Genomic DNA, 19,596 nt, shown 5'->3' with positions numbered 1-19,596 from the left:
AGTTGATGGATAAAGATTAATTAAGGAGGAGAGCGAATGAATGCATGGAGGGGACCAAGTATGAGTATAGAGAGGTTCCCCACTCTGAAAGCAAAGAAACCAAAAATGAGTGAGTAACAAAGTGGGAGATTAATTAATATGAAACAATGGTTATCTGGCACTAGCATCACATGTTTCATTATTTTGAATTTACATCTCAAAATTGAAGAAGATCCAACACTACTAGAATGACATGAGGCTAACGAGGAGATCAGCGAAGGCTCCAAGAATGAACTTGTGAGTGCTCTTTGGATTCAGCGCAAGATAGCATAGAAGAAGCTCGTGAAGGACGTTCCAATTGGACTTCACGTCCATCAGCTCCGGCCGCGCCTCCACCATCTCCTGCATCGACCGCCGGAAATCCACGTAAGGGTCCGGCGAGTACGTCGCCACCGCCACGCTCCCCTTGAACAACACCTTCTTCTTCTTCTTCTCATCAACATCACCACTATCTTCTCTCAACAATGGTGGTAAGTGTTGAGTAGTACTTTTGTTGGTATTGTTGTATTCAACTAGGGAATTGGAGAGACCGGGGGAGGAGAAGAAGAAGCGTTGGGAGGCGAAGGCGGTGGCGAAATCAGCGGGTTCGGGTTCGGGTTCGGGTTCAAAGAAGGTGGTCGTGGAACTGAAAGAGTGGTCATAGATAGAGTTGAAGTTCTTTATCATAATTGAAGAAGGAGTAGTGATATTGTGATTTGAGGAAATAGTTATGGGGCTCAATGGAGGAGATTCATATTCAGGAGTAGCTGAATTTGAACAACACATGTTCAGGTGCTTCAGATTTCTTGTGCTTGGCATATTAATGAAAAAGCCACAAGTCAAGGAAAATAGTGAAGATGCCAAGAAGCTCTTTTTGCGGTATGATTACTATACATATCTATTATTATATAGGAGTAGTTGTGTGTTACCAAGATCCAAGAGAATATATATATTAAGAAGATTAAGAATCTGCTTACTCCAAGAATATTTTTTTAAGAATTATTCCTTATTTTACATAAAAGATAAAATTTTATATTAATCTAAAATTATTGATTATAATCTTGATAATATATAAATATAATTCAATGATTGGATGAATAAAAATTATATTTTATATCAAATTATAAAAATAGTATAATAATTATTAAAGTTATATTAATATAATTTGATCCATTCTCATAATATATATATGATTTGATAGCATTCATACTTCTTAATTTTTAATAAGAATGTTTTTGCAAGTTATAATTAGAGATTATCTTAAAATTTATCCTTGTGTAGTTTGTTAATATAATTATCATATTAAAAAGTATGGATGCTTACCTTAGCAATTTATAATAAGAAAATATCTTAAAATACATCATTGAGTAACTTTATAATGTATTTATACTAAAATAATAAAGATGAGTATATTACAAATCCCTATATATATATAAAAGGTGAAACAAGATATTAATACATGAAAAAATTAGAATGAGTTGACAGGAGCGTGTAAATTAAAAAGACTAGTATAGCCAAACGCAGAAATCATCCGGGTTTTCAGTGTATAGCTTGGTTTGAGATGAAAGCAAGGTGCACATGGGAAACGATAAGGACTAAAGAGGTATCAAACAAAAGCAAGGCACAAACCAATAATAAGCCTGAGAGTGGTATTTAATTGTTTAACGGATACAAACGGGATCGTGAATACCAGTGCCGAGATAAAATCATTAAAAAAAAGAAGGATTCCAAATAGTATAAGACAATATTACTCATGGGTTGGTCCATTTCATGCACAGATCTTCTATAAAATCACCACACAGGAAAGTGATGTATCGGATGGCTATCACTTCATTATTCATGCAAGATACTACAATAAAGGCTTGTCTCACATTCGGTCCCACTCTCATCCCAACGTGTCTCAAGTAACAAATAATTTGAGACAAATAGCTTGATTTATTATGTGGGTAGACGGTTTAGGCTAGTAAAAACCCATTTTAGGAGAACATGTCATCATCCATATATAAATTTCTTTAGCTGATAAAAAAAAAGAATACATAGTCATACACCCGAAAAGTATAGAAATACTTTGTAAATATGTTTAATTGCATTTTTAAAAATAATTTAGAATTTGTGGACCTTTGTAATGAATTGGATAATGTGTGTTTGGATTAACATCCATGATCTATGTTTGATCAAATTTTTATATTAAGATGCACCAAAAGCAACTAGAAATTATTTTTGTGTTCCACGCTTGAATTGTGTGGATAAAAATCCAAACATGCTGATAGTCTTTGTAGATTTATAGGTTAATTCATGTTAAGATATTATGTGCATAGGATTGACTCAAGAAAGTATAAAACAAAAGAAAGCATTAAAACAGAGGAAGTTAGCGGTTAGAATGCTGGCCTCAAAGTGGAGAAAGGAGTTATCTAGACAATTAAGCCTCAATGTTTGAATGTTAATTAGCTTGGCTAAGGTGATCTTATTTTCTGAATAGTGCAAATTTTGAATCTCTAAGTACCAAATGTTTGAACATTAGCCAGAAAAGTTAGAATTCCTCTTCTTGTCAAGTGTGCGTTTGAACATCTATAACTCAACGTTTAAAAGACAACCAAGAAGCATTATATTTTAGGTTAAATTAGTATTTTGTTACTTTAATTTATTATTTAGGTTGAATTTAATTTTCTAATTTTTTTGAGTTTAATTTCATCTTTTAATTTTTAAAACTAATTTAATTTGATTTTTAGTTTTTTTTTAATTTAGTTTTCTAATTTTTAAAATTAATTTTTTTTAAAAAAAAATATATTTTTTGACGATTTTAAACTGTGACAATGTAATTTCTTATAAATTAGATGAAAAGATTAAATTAAATGACTTTAAAAAAAATTAAAAAATTAAATTGAACTAAAAAAAATTAAAAATCAAATTAAACCTAAATAATAAATTACACAATCAAAATACTAATTTAACCTACATTTTATTTACAAATTTACATAAGAATCCAGGTTTGAACACTCAAAAGTTAGTATTTGGACATCAAAAGACCCCCATAGCAATGCAGCAACTATAAAAAGTTTGTATTTCTTAACTAGATGACGAGACATATTCACACTTTTCCCGAGGAGATTCTCTCTCAGTTGTAATATATGATCGTGGAACCAATTTTTAGTGCACTACTAATTCATTACCATGGCAACAAATATGGTGATATCTTCTCTTTTGTTTTCTTGTTCTTAAATTATGAGAATTGTAGTTAGGGGATCAAGGAACCTAAATAATTAATAGTTGAACTTGCTGTAATCATTGGTTTTCATTTTCACTTCAAGTGTTCTTATTATTGATTGCTTAACTCTACTATTCATGCTTTTATGATTGATCACTCATGTGGTTTTAAATTCCTTTTATGGATTCATGAAACTTTTCACAATATAAAAATCATTTTTAAAATAATAATAAGATTAAAATATGTTTGTGATCCTAATAAATATTTGAATTATATATTTATTTTTTAATAATTTTTATTTTCATTTTTACTCCTTGATAAAAAAAGATTTTTGATCTTTTGACACTTTTTTTAGTTCATCTAAACTAGCAAATTTTATATTTATTTTCTGATAAATTATTTATTCATTATTAGTCCTTTTGAAATAAATTAATAATAATAAAGGAAACATTTATCAAAAAATAAACATAAATTGATCAGAAATTAAAAAAAAAATGTGAAGAAACAAAATGAAAATTATTATTTCAATAAGAACTCAATGAAAAAAGAAATTATTAAAAAATAAATAAAAAATTTAAATATTTATTAGAAATAAAAAAACATATTTTAACGGAAAAGAAAACACATAACTTAACATTGCATGGTAGCAAATCCGTTAATTATGATTTAATTTGTCATGTTGGAATGACAATGGTGTGAATTTGGTGTCAGATAAGATAAGAGTGGTCCCTACTTTAATAATTCCATATAATTCACGTACGTGACACTGTGTTTACTGGACTGGATGTAGCAGCAGAGCTTCTCAGAAGCCACTGAATCAAAACGTGCGTCCTGCTCAATAACAAGGAAAAGCAAAAGGCCAAGGAGCAAACTTCTAACACCAAATTAACGTCTTGTTCCTTTTAGAGGATGATGCATATGTATGGTCTCATCAGTCAACAATTCAACCAACAAAACGCTCTTCAACTTGGCATATTTGCTTCTAACAGACACCACACACCAACAATGCGCTCTTCATTGTACGTATCAAAAATTGAATATGTAAAAAATATATTCACAAAAAGAAAACCTGAAATCCTGAATAGAGATAAATATATATAACTTTGAACCTAAATTTTCTCTCACTTCCAGGCTTTAGCCTTTATGTGTAGACTCTATATATGATGTGGTGTGGAAGCTATAAACAAGGATGGTCCAACCAACCTTACAATCACAAGCTTCCATGAAGCACATGGGGGTTAGGTTTAACTGCTAGTATTTAGCTTAGAATTCAGTTAATAGACGAAATATCTTGCTTCAGTTTCAGTCCAGAACCTAATGCCATTTTCATTCTAGTTGTTACACAGCTGGAATGCTATGTCCCGTAAATAGCTTATCACTCCCTTCGTTTGCAGAAAAAAAAAAAAATAGTAAAATGATGCCACACCTATACTTTTATATTTTATTTTAATTTAAAATTTTCATCTCAATTTATTTATTTTTATTTAATTTCATTATCAAAGTTCACAAATTATTTATCTTGTAAAATAGAAATTATTGGTGCAATGTTTTCAAGATATTACGCAGTTGCTAGCTTATTTTGATTCTTAAAACTAAGTGAAGTTACTTAACTTGACAATATCATTCGAGCGGATGAGTAAGAATTTTTATAAGAGAATCTCGAATCATTATATTTGGTAAGGGTGTTGAGGAGATTATACAATTTTATTTTACTAGCTTATTTTGATTTTGATAAACTTAAAATAATTTATGGAAAATATATTAACTTAAAAGTTAGACTATGGTTGGTAAGGGTCTTGAGGAATTTATAAACTCATATGACTAGTTTATCAGTTTGTTTGATACAAAAGTTTATTTTTTATAAGTTATTTCAATGAACTTATTTTTGATAAGTTATTTGAAGTTTCATATAAAAAATAAGTCAGCTTAAAAGTTATTAGTTTTTTTGTTTTGAATTTTATCATTATTATTTTATTTGAAATTTTATTTTATCATTTTATTTAATTTAAAAATTTTCTTAACTTTTTATATTTGGAAAACTTCTCTTATCTAATTTATCATTCTTATATATATACAATAATTAATTCGTCAATTGTCATCATTATACTGTTCCTTAAAATTAAAAATTTGAATTTATCAACTTTAAAATTAATTATTAAATTATTTTTATGTTTTTTTAATCATATGATCTAATTTAAACAAAATTTTAAATATATATGATTAGTTTTATATCATGTAAGTAAGAGACATATACATTCAAATTATTCTTACCAAATAAATTCATATGCAAAAATATTAAATTTATTCTTTTACGTATATTTATTAATTGATATTATCAAACACTTTTAATTAAATCAATTAATTTATAAATTTTCAGTTAATTTTTAATTTTTTAACTTTAGTTTATAAGTTTTTAGCTAGCTTATAACTTAAAACTTGATCATTACTTAATTAACCACAAATAAAGCTAGCCATTAAAAAAAAAAACATTGATAAAAGGGAGTTTCATGTGAGCGGAGAGATATAGAAAAAAGAAGAATCCAAATCTTCCATTTATGAGTGTTATAACACTAGCCACCAGCTGATCGATCGGTAGATAAACGGCATATGTTTGAATTCGAATATTTAGTTTTGCGCAAATCTGTCCTTCAAATTATTATGAGTTTCCCATGCTTTTTTCCCAGTACATATTACATTATAAAAAATTCTTATATAACGTCTCATATTTCATTTAGAGTGTGTTTGGATGGAGAAATTTAAAATTATTAAGAAATTTTAAATTTTAAGAATTTTAAATATTTCAATTGAAATTTTTTTATTTTCAAAAATTTGTGTTTAGATAAAAATAAAATAAAATTATGAGGATGAAAGAAATGAATGAAAAGAAGAGAAAATATGATTGGTGTGTTAGTTATACGTGTTCCTCTATGCTGATACTCGATCGATATTTTAGAAGCTCTTTCTCAAAATGGTAAAAAGAGAATTTAAATTTCTCACTTAGAAGGAAATCGAAATTCCAGATTTTTAATTGTTTAAAATTCTATTTTAAAATTCCAAAATTTTAAATTCTTTATAAAAAACATCTAAACAATAAATTCTAAATTACATAAATTCAAATTGTTTGATAAATTACTTTCCTTAAGTAAAATTCTTTATCAAAACGCACTCTTAATTAATTAGACTTATTGGCTCCCTTAACACATGCACCGCCAACAACCGAAAAAAGTTATATGTCAATTGCTTATCCTTTGTCTTAATTTTATTTATTTATTTCTAGGCTTATAATTAAGCACGATGCTATTCTCTCACAAAAAGTTACCTTATTTGTTAGCATCATACATGAAGAAACCCAAGAGGAAGCTGAGGAAACTCACAAGGAAGATGAGTCGAGTTCCACTCCGTCAGGTTCAGCGCGACCAACACGAGCTAGGGTTAGACCTGCACACTTGCGGGATTACCACGTGGAAGGATTATCCCACTAGTCACGTGTAGAGTTTGTTAACCCACGTGTAGCAATCTTTGTGGGAGTTAGGAATAGTGCACATGCCTCCTTTTCTGTTAGACGGTTAAGCTCATTCTGTTGAGCAGTTGTAGTACGATGCCAATAATTGGCTATAAATACCTTTCATCGTGTAATAAGAAGGATATATGAAAAAAAGCTTATTCCGTTAGGTTCAGGAGTTTCTTCCCTTTTCTCAAATAAGGGGACATTCCCTCGCGTTCGGGTTCACGTTCATCTCGTATCCCTCCTTCTAACCACCGTAACCGCTAACAATTGGTCCGACCTGCCGGCGCCGCCATTGCCATGGCTGAGCACGGAACCAGGAAGATGACCACCGACCGTCTTGAAGACGCCATCGCACGTCTTACGAATAGCCAAGCTTCCATCAATGAACGCTACGTCGACCTCTCCACTAAGGTCGATTCCATCCTCGAACACCTCCGTCTTCATGACTCCGGCCAACACACCACTACTTCTGCAGCTAACCAGCACCATCAGCGTAACAACGTTAAGCTTGATATACCTCGCTTTGATGGCCGCGATCCGCTCGGGTGGATCTTTAAGATCACTCAACTCTTCCAATATCAAAACACTCCGGAAGAGGACAGAATCACTGTGGCCTCTCTGTACCTCGACGGCGCCACCTTAAGTTGGTACCAATGGATGCATAGTAACGGCCTCATCACGTCTTGGAACACCTTCCTCGAAGCCCTAGAATCTCGATTTGCGCCTACGTTTTACGATGATCCAAAAGGTGCACTGTTCAAATTGATGAAACGCGGCACGGTAAATGAATATCTGACCGAATTCGAACGATTAGCGAATCGCGTAATAGGCCTCCCTCCTCCATTCCTCCTGAGTTGTTTCATCTCAGGTTTAAATCCTGATATCCGACGCGAAGTCCTTGCACTACAACCTATCTCTCTCTTGCAGGCCACAGCTTTAGCTAAGCTACAAGAAGAGAAGCTCCGCGAGAAGCGCGCTCCACCACATCGCAATTACACCCCGTCATTATCATCCACAAATCACAGTGCCGACCCCGTTAGCAAATCGAAACCTCCCTACGTGCGTCGTACGCAGGAAGAGATGGCGTTTCGCCGGGAGAAGGGGCTATGTTATAATTGTGACGAAAAATGGCCTTATAGCTGATGAACCACCAGCGCCGACGTCTATTGAGCTTGGATTCGAGGAAGAACCAGTCACTACTGTTCCTGATCCACCGGAACTCTCATCAAATAACGCCTCCTCTCATATTAGCTTACACGCGCTCTCCGGGCTACCACCCTCGGAAACCTTTCGGATCTTTGGCGTGATCAAGAACGCACGACTGACCCTTCTCATCGATAGTGGGAGCACCCACAATTTCCTCCAACCCCGAATCGCACAATTTCTTCGACTCCCGACTTAGGCCACTCATCCTCTTCACGTCCTAGTCGGAAATGGCTCAACCTTGACTTGTGATCAAACCTGTCCTGACGTTCCGGTAACTATCCAGGGACACTCCTTCATCGCCAACTTCCATCTTCTTGAGATCAGTGGTGCCGACGCCGTTTTGGGCATTGACTGGTTAAAGAAGCTTGGGCCCGTGACTACTGACTACACCACCTTCATTATGAATTTTCACCATTTGGGCCACGACATTTCACTTAAGGCGGACGTTACCCTTGGGCCAGAGCCAGCTTCTGCGGCCCAACTTAGACGCCTGATCCAGACGGGTTTAGCCTTAGCATTTTTCCACTTAAGCTTGATACCCGATAACAAAACCGACCCGCCCCCAGCCCAACACTCCATCCCTTCCGTTGCATCCCTGCTTCTACGATATCATCACCTCTTCCAACCTCCATCACAACTCCCACCACCACACTCCGTAGTCCATCGTATTCCCTTGAACCCTTCCTCCGCGCCTATCAATGTCCGACCCTACCGCTATCCTCATTTCCAGAAAAATGAGATAGAGAAACAGGTATCAGACCTCCTTTCAGCTGGTCTAATTCGCCCTAGTACCAGTCCCTATTCTTCTCCGGTACTCCTTGTCAAGAAGAAGGATGGGACTTGGCGTCTATGCGTCGACTTCCGCGCGCTTAATTCAGTCACGATTCGTGACCGTTTTCCCATCCCAACCATTGAAGAACTGTTAGATGAGCTGGGCCATGCCTCGTGGTTTTCCAAATTGGACCTCCGGCAGGGGTTCCATCAAATTCTTATGCATGACGAGGACGTCCAGAAAACCGCATTTCGGACTCATCATGGTCACTTTGAATATCTGGTGATGCCCTTCGGGCTATGCAACGCTCCATCCACGTTCCAATCTGCCATGAACCAACTCTTGCAACCTTACTTGCGCCGTTTTGCCACCGTGTTTTTTGATGATATTCTTGTGTACAACGACTCTCTGCAAACACACCTCGAACACTTGGAGCTCATCTTCAATACACTACTACAAGGTCAGTTCTACCTCAAGCATTCCAAATGTCTGTTCGCGCAGGAGAGCATTGACTACCTCGGCCATATAGTTTCCGGCAAGGGAGTTGCACCGGAGCCATCTAAAATCCAGGCCATCACCAATTGACCACCTCCAACATCAGTAAGGGCATTACGATCCTTTTTAGGCCTCACCGGTTTTTACCGGAAATTTGTTAAGGGTTATGCATCCATTGCTGCCCCCCTAACGAGCTTGCTGTGCAAAGACGCCTTTTCATGGTCCCCCGAGGCCCAGACCGCTTTCGATACACTCAAGTCAGCACTGGTCTCGGCTCCGGTACTCGCCCTACCCGATTTCTTGGCACCCTTCATTCTCGAGACTGATGCCTCCGGTATTGCTATCGGGGCCGTGTTGCAACAAAAGGGCCATCCCTTAGCCTATTTTAGCAAATGCCTTGGCCCTAAACTCATGCATTCTTCCACCTATATCCGAGAGCTTCACGCTATTGTCGCTGCCGTTCGCAAGTGGAGGCAGTATCTATTGGGACGACCATTTATTATACTCACCGATCACAAAAGCCTCCGGGAACTGATGACGCAAACCATCCAGACCCCGGAGCAACATTATTATCTTGCCAAGTTGCTAGGGTACGAATATACAATCCAGTACAAGCCAGGTGCTTCCAACATTGTCGTTGATACACTTTCCAGGCTACCTCCTCCGGTAGGACAACTAATGATCCTCTCGGCACCCCGTCTAGACTTCATGATTGAAGTCCGTCAGTCCTTGGAGGCCTCCCCTGACTTCAAGACACTGGTCGCTTCCATTCAGACAGACCCTTCTCAATACCCTGATCATTCCCTCCGCAATGGCTTGATACTATATAAGGGACGTATATGGCTGAATAACGATAATCCTTGCATCCCAAGCTTGTTGATGGAGTATCACGCGACTCCATTAGGGGGTCACCTGGGCATAGCAAAGACCACTCATCGCGTTGCATCCAACTTCTTCTGGGTCACTCTCAAACAAGAAGTTAAACGGTTTGTCAAGGAATGCTCAACTTGTCAGCAAGTTAAGAGCATCACACGGCGTCCCTCCGGTTTGCTACAGCCACTGCCACCACCAACGGGGGTGTGGGAAGACCTTTCAATGGACTTCATCACACATTTGCCTCCTTCCAATGGGTTTACCGTCATTCTCGTCGTCGTTGATCGCTATTCTAAGGGGGTGCACTTGGGAGCCTTGGCCTCCGGTTTCACCGCGTTTCGAGTGGCCACCTTATTCCTGGAGCTCGTCTGCAAATTGCATGGGTTTCTGAGGAGTATTGTGTCCGACCGTGATCCCATATTCTTAAGCTCTTTTTGGAAGGAGTTATTTCGACTTAGCGGAACGCGACTAAGATTAAGCACAGCTTATCACCCTCAGTCCGATGGACAGACCGAGGTGATGAATCGTGTGCTTGAACAATACCTTCGTTGCTTCGTCCACTCCCAACCTGCGGCCTGGGTTCGTTATCTGGCTTTAGCAGAATGGAGCTACAATACCTCGTTGCACTCCAGCTCTGGCCTAACCCCGTTCGAAATTACGTACGGGAAACCTCCTCCGACGGTGCTCGACTACGTTCCAGGGATGACAAACAATGAAGCTGCAGATTCCTTGCTTGCCACACGCCAGGAAATGCACACCCAGTTGCAACGACGACTATTAAAAGCCCAGGAGATAATGAAGTCCCACGCTGACGCTAAACGGACCGATGTATCCTTTGAGGTAGGGCAATGGGTATACGTGAAGCTCCGCCCAGGTCGTCAGAGCTCCGTCGCAGGTCAACCCCATCCGAAACTATCCAAGCGTTTTTTCGGACCTTTTCGGATTCTGGACCGCATCGGAGCTGTCGTGTACCGCCTACAACTTCCATCGGAGTCACGCATTCACCCGGTCTTCCACTGCTCACTTCTCCGCCCTCATCATGGTCCACCTCCAGTTGATCACGATCCTTTCCCTCTCCTATTCCAAAACTAGCGCCCTCTACGTAAACCACTGTGTTTTCTTGATCACAAACTCGACCCTTCCACCGGCTTTCCATTGGTCCTTACACAATGGGCTGGTGAACCCCCTGAAAATACTTCATGGGAATCATGGCCGGAGCTCCGTGAAACCTATCACCTTGAGGACAAGGTGGCTTTCGGAGCGGAGGGTATTGTTAGCATCATACATGAAGAAACCCAAGAGGAAGCTGAGGAAACTCACAAGGAAGATGAGTCGAGTTCCACTCCGTCAGGTTCAGCGCGACCAACACGAGCTAGGGTTAGACCTGCACACTTGCGGGATTACCACGTGGAAGGATTATCCCACTAGTCACGTGTAGAGTTTGTTAACCCACGTGTAGCAATCTTCGTGGGAGTTAGGAATAGTGCACATGCCTCCTTTTCTGTTAGACGGTTAAGCTCATTCTGTTGAGCAGTTGCAGTACGATGCCAATAATTGGCTATAAATACCTTTCATCGTGTAATAAGAAGGATATATGAAAAAAAGCTTATTCCGTTAGGTTCAGGAGTTTCTTCCCTTTTCTCGAATAAGGGGACATTCCCTCGTGTTCTGGTTCACGTTCATCTCGTATCCCTCCTTCTAACCACCGTAACCGCTAACATTATTCATTTAGTTCTTCTCTCTGCTAGGTGCTTGAGGGTTCTGAGAAGAGTTTTCTTAGGTCAAACAGTTCATTATATATATAAATTCATGCAGCAATACATTCTTTATTATATCATGAATTTATAAATTAAAATTCCCTAAATAAAAAAGATTTAAATATATTTTGTTTTTTGTACGTTAACGTTTTTTTATTTTTGATCTTGTAATTTTATTATTTAATTTTAGTCTATGTAAGTTAACATTTTTTCAATTTTACAGAAATTAAAATTGAGCAAAATATTTTTATTAAGACTAAAATTTAAAGAAAACACAAATTTACATGGATTAAAATTTTAAAAAAAAATAAACTTATAGAAACCAAAAAAAAAAAAAAATTAACTTACCGAAACCAAAAACATATTTAAGAAAAAAAAATCAAGCTTTTAGTGTGACATATAGCAAATTCATTGAATAATGATAAATGTACTAACGAATATACTAAAAAAAAATAGATGATATCATACTAAATTAATATCTAACTCCTCTTTTAGCACTAAAATTATATTATTTTGTTGAGGAGTTGGGGTGATAAGAGTCTTGGCCAGTGTTACTCATTCACATACATATATGTTAAGATTGATCACATGACATATTATATATATATATATGTACACACACTAAAGAATGAGCTGTAAACTTGTAACATATAGTATATATTGCATGCGAACTTAATTTAATTTGTCCACACTGGGCAACTAGTCCTGCACCAATAGTGCTCTATTGCGCATGCTCCAAACTGGTGGAAAAGAATCATTTAGTTGTGTAAAAACGTGATCAAGCATGCATATATATGTACTTGCTCCGTGCTAGCTAGCTAGCATCTCTCTGCCTCTGTTGTCTGGCTTTAAGACCAAAATTATAAATTAACACTAGGATTTTGAAAATTAATTTGATTATCAAGATACCGGAAGATATATAACATTTCCAAGAACGAAAATATGGAGGACACAGGGTGTCTTTGCATATAGATTAATTAGGCAGTAGCTAGTCACGTTGACTTTGTTTAATTTCGTTTCTTCCGCAAATTCTCAGCCTAACTATTAGATTAGCAAAATTAATATTACTTTGATTTCACTTGAGTTTCTATGTTTATATTCACGGTGTCCCACTTAGACCATACTCAACGTGGGTATGTCAGTGTCAGATCATATATATGAAGTAAGTTAGATAAGAATAGCTTGCGATGTCTTGGGCTGATCATCTGTCTCTCTGCCTGTCATGCATTTACCAGATAATATATATATTTTCTTTCTATTTTTGCTAATTGGATGCATAGGCTATTTATTTCATCACAAAGTGTATATGCTGATGAACTAGTACAAATTGGCATACTCAAATGCTAATTTATTTTTTCACAAAAAGCTAGCTATACCGATTCGCGAAACCACCATATCTCTATCTGACTTCAAACGTCTGTCACGCACATCATAAGCATCACTAGAGGCAACAACATTATGTTATTGCTGAAGTCGAAAATTACAACGATTGTATTTCCTGAGATATGACAGTCACTGACGGAAAAAATTTATCTAGATCTTAACCTCTCTCATAGTCAGATTTAGATCAGTACCAAGTTTAAGGACGACCATATCAATCCAAGACTTAGAGATTGCATGATTTTACGAAGATCTCAAGATTCTATACTTCATCAACATTCATCACAATTATGATAATCAACACAACCACAAAGAGAATCATAGTCAATCCATAATGATCCAAGATTTCAACATCACTTCTGATCATAATTGTTGTGCGTCTCTTGGAGAAGCTATAGATATATCTCTAGACTTTGTAAAATTCATGATGGTGATTGTCTATTGATATTTTTATGTTTACTTTTTATTGAATTATGATGTAAATGTCTAAATGTACTCTTTTTTTAATCTTCATTTCTCTTCTAATGTTCATTTAGAGCCATTCTAATACTTAATCTGATTATATTTATATGTAATTGATATATCTAAATACAAAAAACTCTAATATATTTGCACCTACTTTTAGTTGAAGTAGGTTAGTAATCTACACAAAAATTATGAGGAAAAAAAACCAACTTTGGTTTTCGTTTTATCAAATTCATTTTAGGGACATGTTTTAAAAAAAATATTTCTCTGATCTTTAATTCCCTTGCTTTCTGTTACTTCTCTTTTAAAAAGGAAGCAATATCTTTTTTGATAATTTTTTATTTTTAAAAAAAAATTAAATTACTCTTTAAAGTAAATTTCTGACTTGTTTATAAATTTCCCAATAAAGATCAACTTCAACTCATATAAAGTGTCAGATAATATTCTGACTTGTTTATAAATTTCCCAATAAAGATTTATAAAAATAAATTACTGTAAAAAAATTGTACGAGTTAGGCTTCGGTTTTGTACTTCGGAAATAATTTCATCCGATTCAATCTTGGAACCTATTTTCGTGCCGAGATTTGTACACAATTCAAGAATTGAGTACTTCGTTTTATTCCGGCGCCCACGATATGATATAGGGCTCACGTTAACATGACTCTGGTCAATGGCCCCATTCATCCTTTCTGATTCCCGACTATGCTCCATGCAGATCCGATATGAAGTAGCCATTAAAAGCAACAATATTAAGTGCGATCGATGATCCAAGTACATAGAAAGAAAACATAATAATATAACCACATTAATAAAACAAAGTACAAAAACAGAAAATTGACACACAAAACGAAAGTGGCATGCACCAAGACTATAGTAGTTTTACAAGTCAAACTCAGTGGCTTGATTTATTTGTTTAAACATTTAAAAGCTGCAACATACATATATATAAACACTATCGCCATGGATGCCTCAGCACAGGGTGTGGTACTACTTAACTATACTGGATGGAAACTTGAGATCTTCATGCATCACCCCCTTTTCCTGCACGTATTGCATGCACAAAGCCATAGACTTTACTTAGCTATCACATGAAAACTTACCACTTAATATGTACAATGATTAAAACTCCAGCAGGATTTGCATTGTTTTCGTTGAAATAAGCAAAAGAGATCAAAGGAAGATAACGAAAACTTGATTATATTATAAGATAGCAATAAAAATAAGAGGTAGTATTATTTAATATATTAAGAAACATAGCTGTTTGATGGATGCAGCGACCCCACCAGGGGTTGTTCTCATGTCCAAGTTGTTCCTAAGCTCAGCTCCAATCACTCCTTCTGCATCTTCTCTCGTCGCCGTATTTGATGGGGTCTTTCTCCGCTTGAGGTCTCTCTGGCTTTTCCTGGCTCATGGTGTTTAATTGATGTGTGTTTTTTTGGCATTGGATTTGCGACTTGGAATTTATATACAATTGTAGATGGTCGGGTAGCAGAGTACAGAAGAAATGAGAGAGGGGAATTTACTGTTGTCGGCATTCGGTGCTTTGTGTTACAGGTGTCGTTTAAGAACACCTAGGTGCATGAGCATGAGCATGAGCATGAGCATGACACATGTATATGTCTAAGAATGTATGAAGAACATGAAATTTATGGAACTGGCTAGTTCTAGAGCTACGCATATACATTGCACTTATCATTTTTCTTTTTCACTGCACCTTCACCGGCACCGATTGGTGAGTTATGTTACAAGGAAGAAAATGTAAAGTACTGCTGTATATAACCAATACAAGTGGGTATTCCACCCCTTTGCCTTCGCAGCAGGTAATAAATTGTGAATATACCATAACATTAACATTGTTTCTTTCTTTTCCAGGTGTGGGTATTAATTCCACCTTAAACTTTTCCTGAGCATAGCACGGAAATTTTGACAGATACATTTTACTTTTTAAGATATAAATATATGCTAAAATAAAATTTGAGTCTCTAAGAGATCAATTCATTAGAGCAAATACTAAGAATCTATTTAATATAAGAGATATACACTTTTAAAAAGTCAAAGTAAATTTTTTTGAAACATAAACTATCTGATTGAAATAAAAAATTAGAAGAAAATCAGAATTCTATTTTAACTTAACAGATTAATATTTTCTTCATATAAGTTAAAAAGAAATTATTCACAATAATAGATACTGGATGGTACGAAAACTTTTACGGGAAAACTACTAGCTAATAGGAATTTCTTCCCACGATTTCTGTCACTAGTCCTTTTCTTTCATTCATTCACTCACTTAACAATCTAAACAATAAGGCAACAATAAAAAAGTGAGTTTATAACAATATACTTATATATCTTTAATTTATACAAGAGGTTACAAGGTATGCAGAATGCTTACAGTGCTAAAGCTTGACGAGATTAATATACAACAGGCTCATATCTTTTATATTGTTCATTTATATGCCTTTTTATTTAGTTAGAAAATGATCGAGTACTATTTTTATTGACAAATCAGCATGTTATGATACAGTTAAAAAATAGCATGTTCGTTTATCTCTAGTCTTTTTATAAGAAACAAGCACTTTGTAATATAATTGATAAATAACATGTCCATTTATTTTTAGTCTTTTTTACCGGAAAGCGCGTTGGTAAGTGAATTTCAACTTTATAAGAGATTAGACTCTAATTTTTAATAAGTCATATCACGAATAAAAAAAACTTTAGTATTACAAGCACTAGGAAATTATAAACATAATTGATAACCCGACGAATAAAAATAAAATGGATTTGACGTTATAGCATTTTGGAGATTTTATCTTTGTAGTTTGTACTCTATATTATATAACTAAGTGGTTCCACAATGGAATGTCGTTCTGTAAAAGAAGAAAAGAGGGAAACGTAGCTTCATCACTATGAATAGTTTCAGTTTCCAATATACTCCATAAAATGAAGTCAGAAGTGTTCAATTTCAATTTTAGGCACAGGTGGGGGATCGCACCGCCCACATAACTTTTAGTATGCGCCCACGTTGAAGCCATTTCTTTCATACCTCTAGCCATATATATCATTGTTACGAAATATATTTAGAATATAATTGAGGTTCGATTCCACATGTGCCAAAAAGAAATAATGTGACAAATAATAATATAATATAGACTATGCTTATGGGAATCGATTAGCTCAACAGAAAAAGAAATGTACGTAGTGACCAACGTCTCATAAATAAATACGAAAAAAAAAATGTAAACATATACTCCATTGTGAAATATACTGAGGGGAAAAAATAGAGATATATAAGAAGAAAAAAATTTAGAGAGAATAACAAATGAAATAAGTAATGTCATGAGAAAAGACAAGAAAATATGTTTCAGAGATTTTTTTTAATTTTTTTATATAAAATAGTTTTCTCCATAAAAAATTATTTTACTCACACCTAATGAGTTCTAAATACCAAAAAAATGTTGATTCTAAGTAACACTGATCCAATCTTCTTAAATAAAGTTTTGAATTCAAGTTTGATACATGAAAAAATGATTAGAAAAAAAAATATTAAAAATGATCTGTCAAAATTCTCGATAAAAATTAATTATCAACTAAATTAATAAATACTTCATATCAATAAATGTTTAAAAAATAAAATAACGAGTCCTAAATGAAATTAACCATATCTTTCAGCTGTTATTCTAACATTGATTGGTCACTTTGAGAGATCAGTGGGTTCCGTTAGGACGCAACCTCACTACTAGATACAATAGTCTAAAGAATGCATGGAAAACGATATATAAATAACATTTTTCTCCCAAAAATAGGTACTCGCCATTCTTGATTTTCATCTAACTATATTCTCTTACTTGACCGTACTTGACTGATTCCGAGAAAAAAGTGATTGGAATTAGAATTGTACACCAGAAATAATATCCAAATATAATTGACTATCCATGTCTGACTAGGCCCACTTGGGTGATTATGAAAACGAAGTGAACATTCTCGTTCTCTACATCCTCTTCTCGGCATTGCAGCTTCTGGACTCACTGGGAGTGCAAAATGTTGCATTATGGATACTGATAACAAGATTGTTGCAGACAGGTCCGAGTTTGGGACCATCCTTCAAAGTTGCAGAATGATTTTAAGCCAGAATCTAACTTTTACAGGTGTTTTTATAAGAACACAGACTAATGGAGTAACTCATGAGCTTCTTAGGGCAGCTCCATTTTATCATAGTCTTTATTCTTTGATTAATGAAATGATATAAGTATTTTGAAGTCAAAAAAAAAAAAAAATCTGGTTCTCTACACACTATTTTGCACCACGCACACGATACCAACCAATTAATTAACCTGGCAGCAAAGCAATAAAGCTGATCAGCACTAGGTTTATTGCAAAGGAAAAATATATTTGAGCATCCTAAATGCTAATTAACATTTAGAGAGATAAAGAAAAAATATATATGTATAACAAATAATATATTATGATAAAAAAATAGAGAAAAAAAAATATTGATAATAAATGTTGAAATATCATTATTCTCTGTTGCAAATAAACTTAATGCATGAATCAACGATTTTCTTAATTACTGTTTATCATGCACGGTACTATATACTACTGGTAAGAGCATCTGACGATTTAGATATGCAATGTGACACCTCTTGGAAAAAGAAAAAAGACTAGCACTCATCACAAACAATAGCCGCATTATTTGATCTTCAAATGCATTCATTCCGCAAAGTGCAAGCTTCTGCATACAACAACGGCAGCCAAAGATCACAATCAATTTACCAATTAATCAAGAAAATATTTACTAATCCCTACCTATTTAATTATAATCTTTTTTTAGAAAAATAATTAATTTAATTAATCATATTAAATATAAAAATTATTTATATTATCATTTTAGAATTATCTTTTTTTATCTTTATATATTCACTTAATTATTTTTCATTAATATTTAAAAAGAGAATAATTAAGTAAGAAGATGTAAAAAAAATATTTAAAAATTAAAAAATAATCTTATGATTAGAAAGAAAGAAAATAATATTTAATTATTTACCATAATTAAACTGCAAAGCTCAGCAGTAAAATTAAAAAAGAAACAGGAAATAAGTTGATAATTGACCCACCATAGCCAAATAAACAGGGCACGTGGGATGTAATCGTGGTTTTATTGGAGAAAAAAGCGAACATCTAAAGAGGCCACATATCACATATGCGATATGCAATACATTGTTTATCTACAAACGCTACTTTCCAAAGCACACGCCTCTCTTATATTCCACGTATGGTTGGAGTTGGAGATGGAATCAGTTTGCTCTGCTCTTGATCTTGGGCACCGTCACCACCAGCTTCCCGCCGATGCTCACGGCGGTGACCATCTCCGGCTGCGTCCCCGGCGGAAGGCGGAACCGCCACAGACCAAATCCTGAAGGAACCTGCTGATGCCGACCCGCCACCGCCACGTCACCACCGTCCATTCTCTTGATGACGATTTTTGTTATCCCCGGAAGAATCTCGATGGCCAGAGCTCGCACACCACCGGCGTTGCACGACGCCACGAAGCGAAAAAACTGCGGCGTTTCCTCCACCAAAACGTCGTCGTCTGAGGGAAAAGGAAGCTCTAGTATTTTCGCGAACACGTGCGGCAGTCTCAATAGCTTCTTCGCGTTCGAGCTCGGCATCGATGAAACGACGCCGCCGTGCTGGGAGCGTTTCTTCGCGAACATGCTGTGATAGCTTAATAACTCCAATTCTAGTAATTTTAAGTCCCTGTTTGGATGTTGTAAATATGGTTAGAGAGGGAAATGTGATATTGTTGTAATTTGTGGATTTATTTATTGGTTGTTACTCGATGGGAATATATATAGGGGCTTGACGTGAATTTGGTTTGACGAAACTACCCTTGAAGAGGATGGTCTATGAACGAGGAAGG

At 35.4% G+C, this 19,596-nt stretch overlaps 2 protein-coding genes across 2 annotated transcripts; both read right to left on the bottom strand.

Moving 5' to 3' along the window:
- Positions 1-106: 106 nt before the first annotated feature.
- Positions 107-933, bottom strand: LOC114390012 (transcription repressor OFP16-like). Its single transcript, XM_028350705.1, has one exon. The coding sequence runs from the start codon at positions 835-837 to the stop codon at positions 223-225; it is 615 nt and encodes a 204-aa protein (XP_028206506.1). The 5' UTR covers positions 838-933; the 3' UTR covers positions 107-222.
- An 18,037-nt stretch (positions 934-18,970) lies between these two features.
- Positions 18,971-19,390, bottom strand: LOC114373086. The gene has a single exon (XM_028330632.1). It carries the CDS (start codon positions 19,388-19,390, stop codon positions 18,971-18,973), a length of 420 nt encoding a protein of 139 aa, XP_028186433.1.
- Between the last annotated feature and the right edge of the window lie 206 nt (positions 19,391-19,596).

Source organism: Glycine soja, chromosome 2 (genome assembly GCF_004193775.1).
Source record: "Glycine soja cultivar W05 chromosome 2, ASM419377v2, whole genome shotgun sequence".
Classification (NCBI taxonomy): domain Eukaryota; kingdom Viridiplantae; phylum Streptophyta; class Magnoliopsida; order Fabales; family Fabaceae; genus Glycine; species Glycine soja.
Note: the sequence above shows the minus strand (reverse complement) of the source record. Positions and strands in the feature narration are given on the sequence as shown.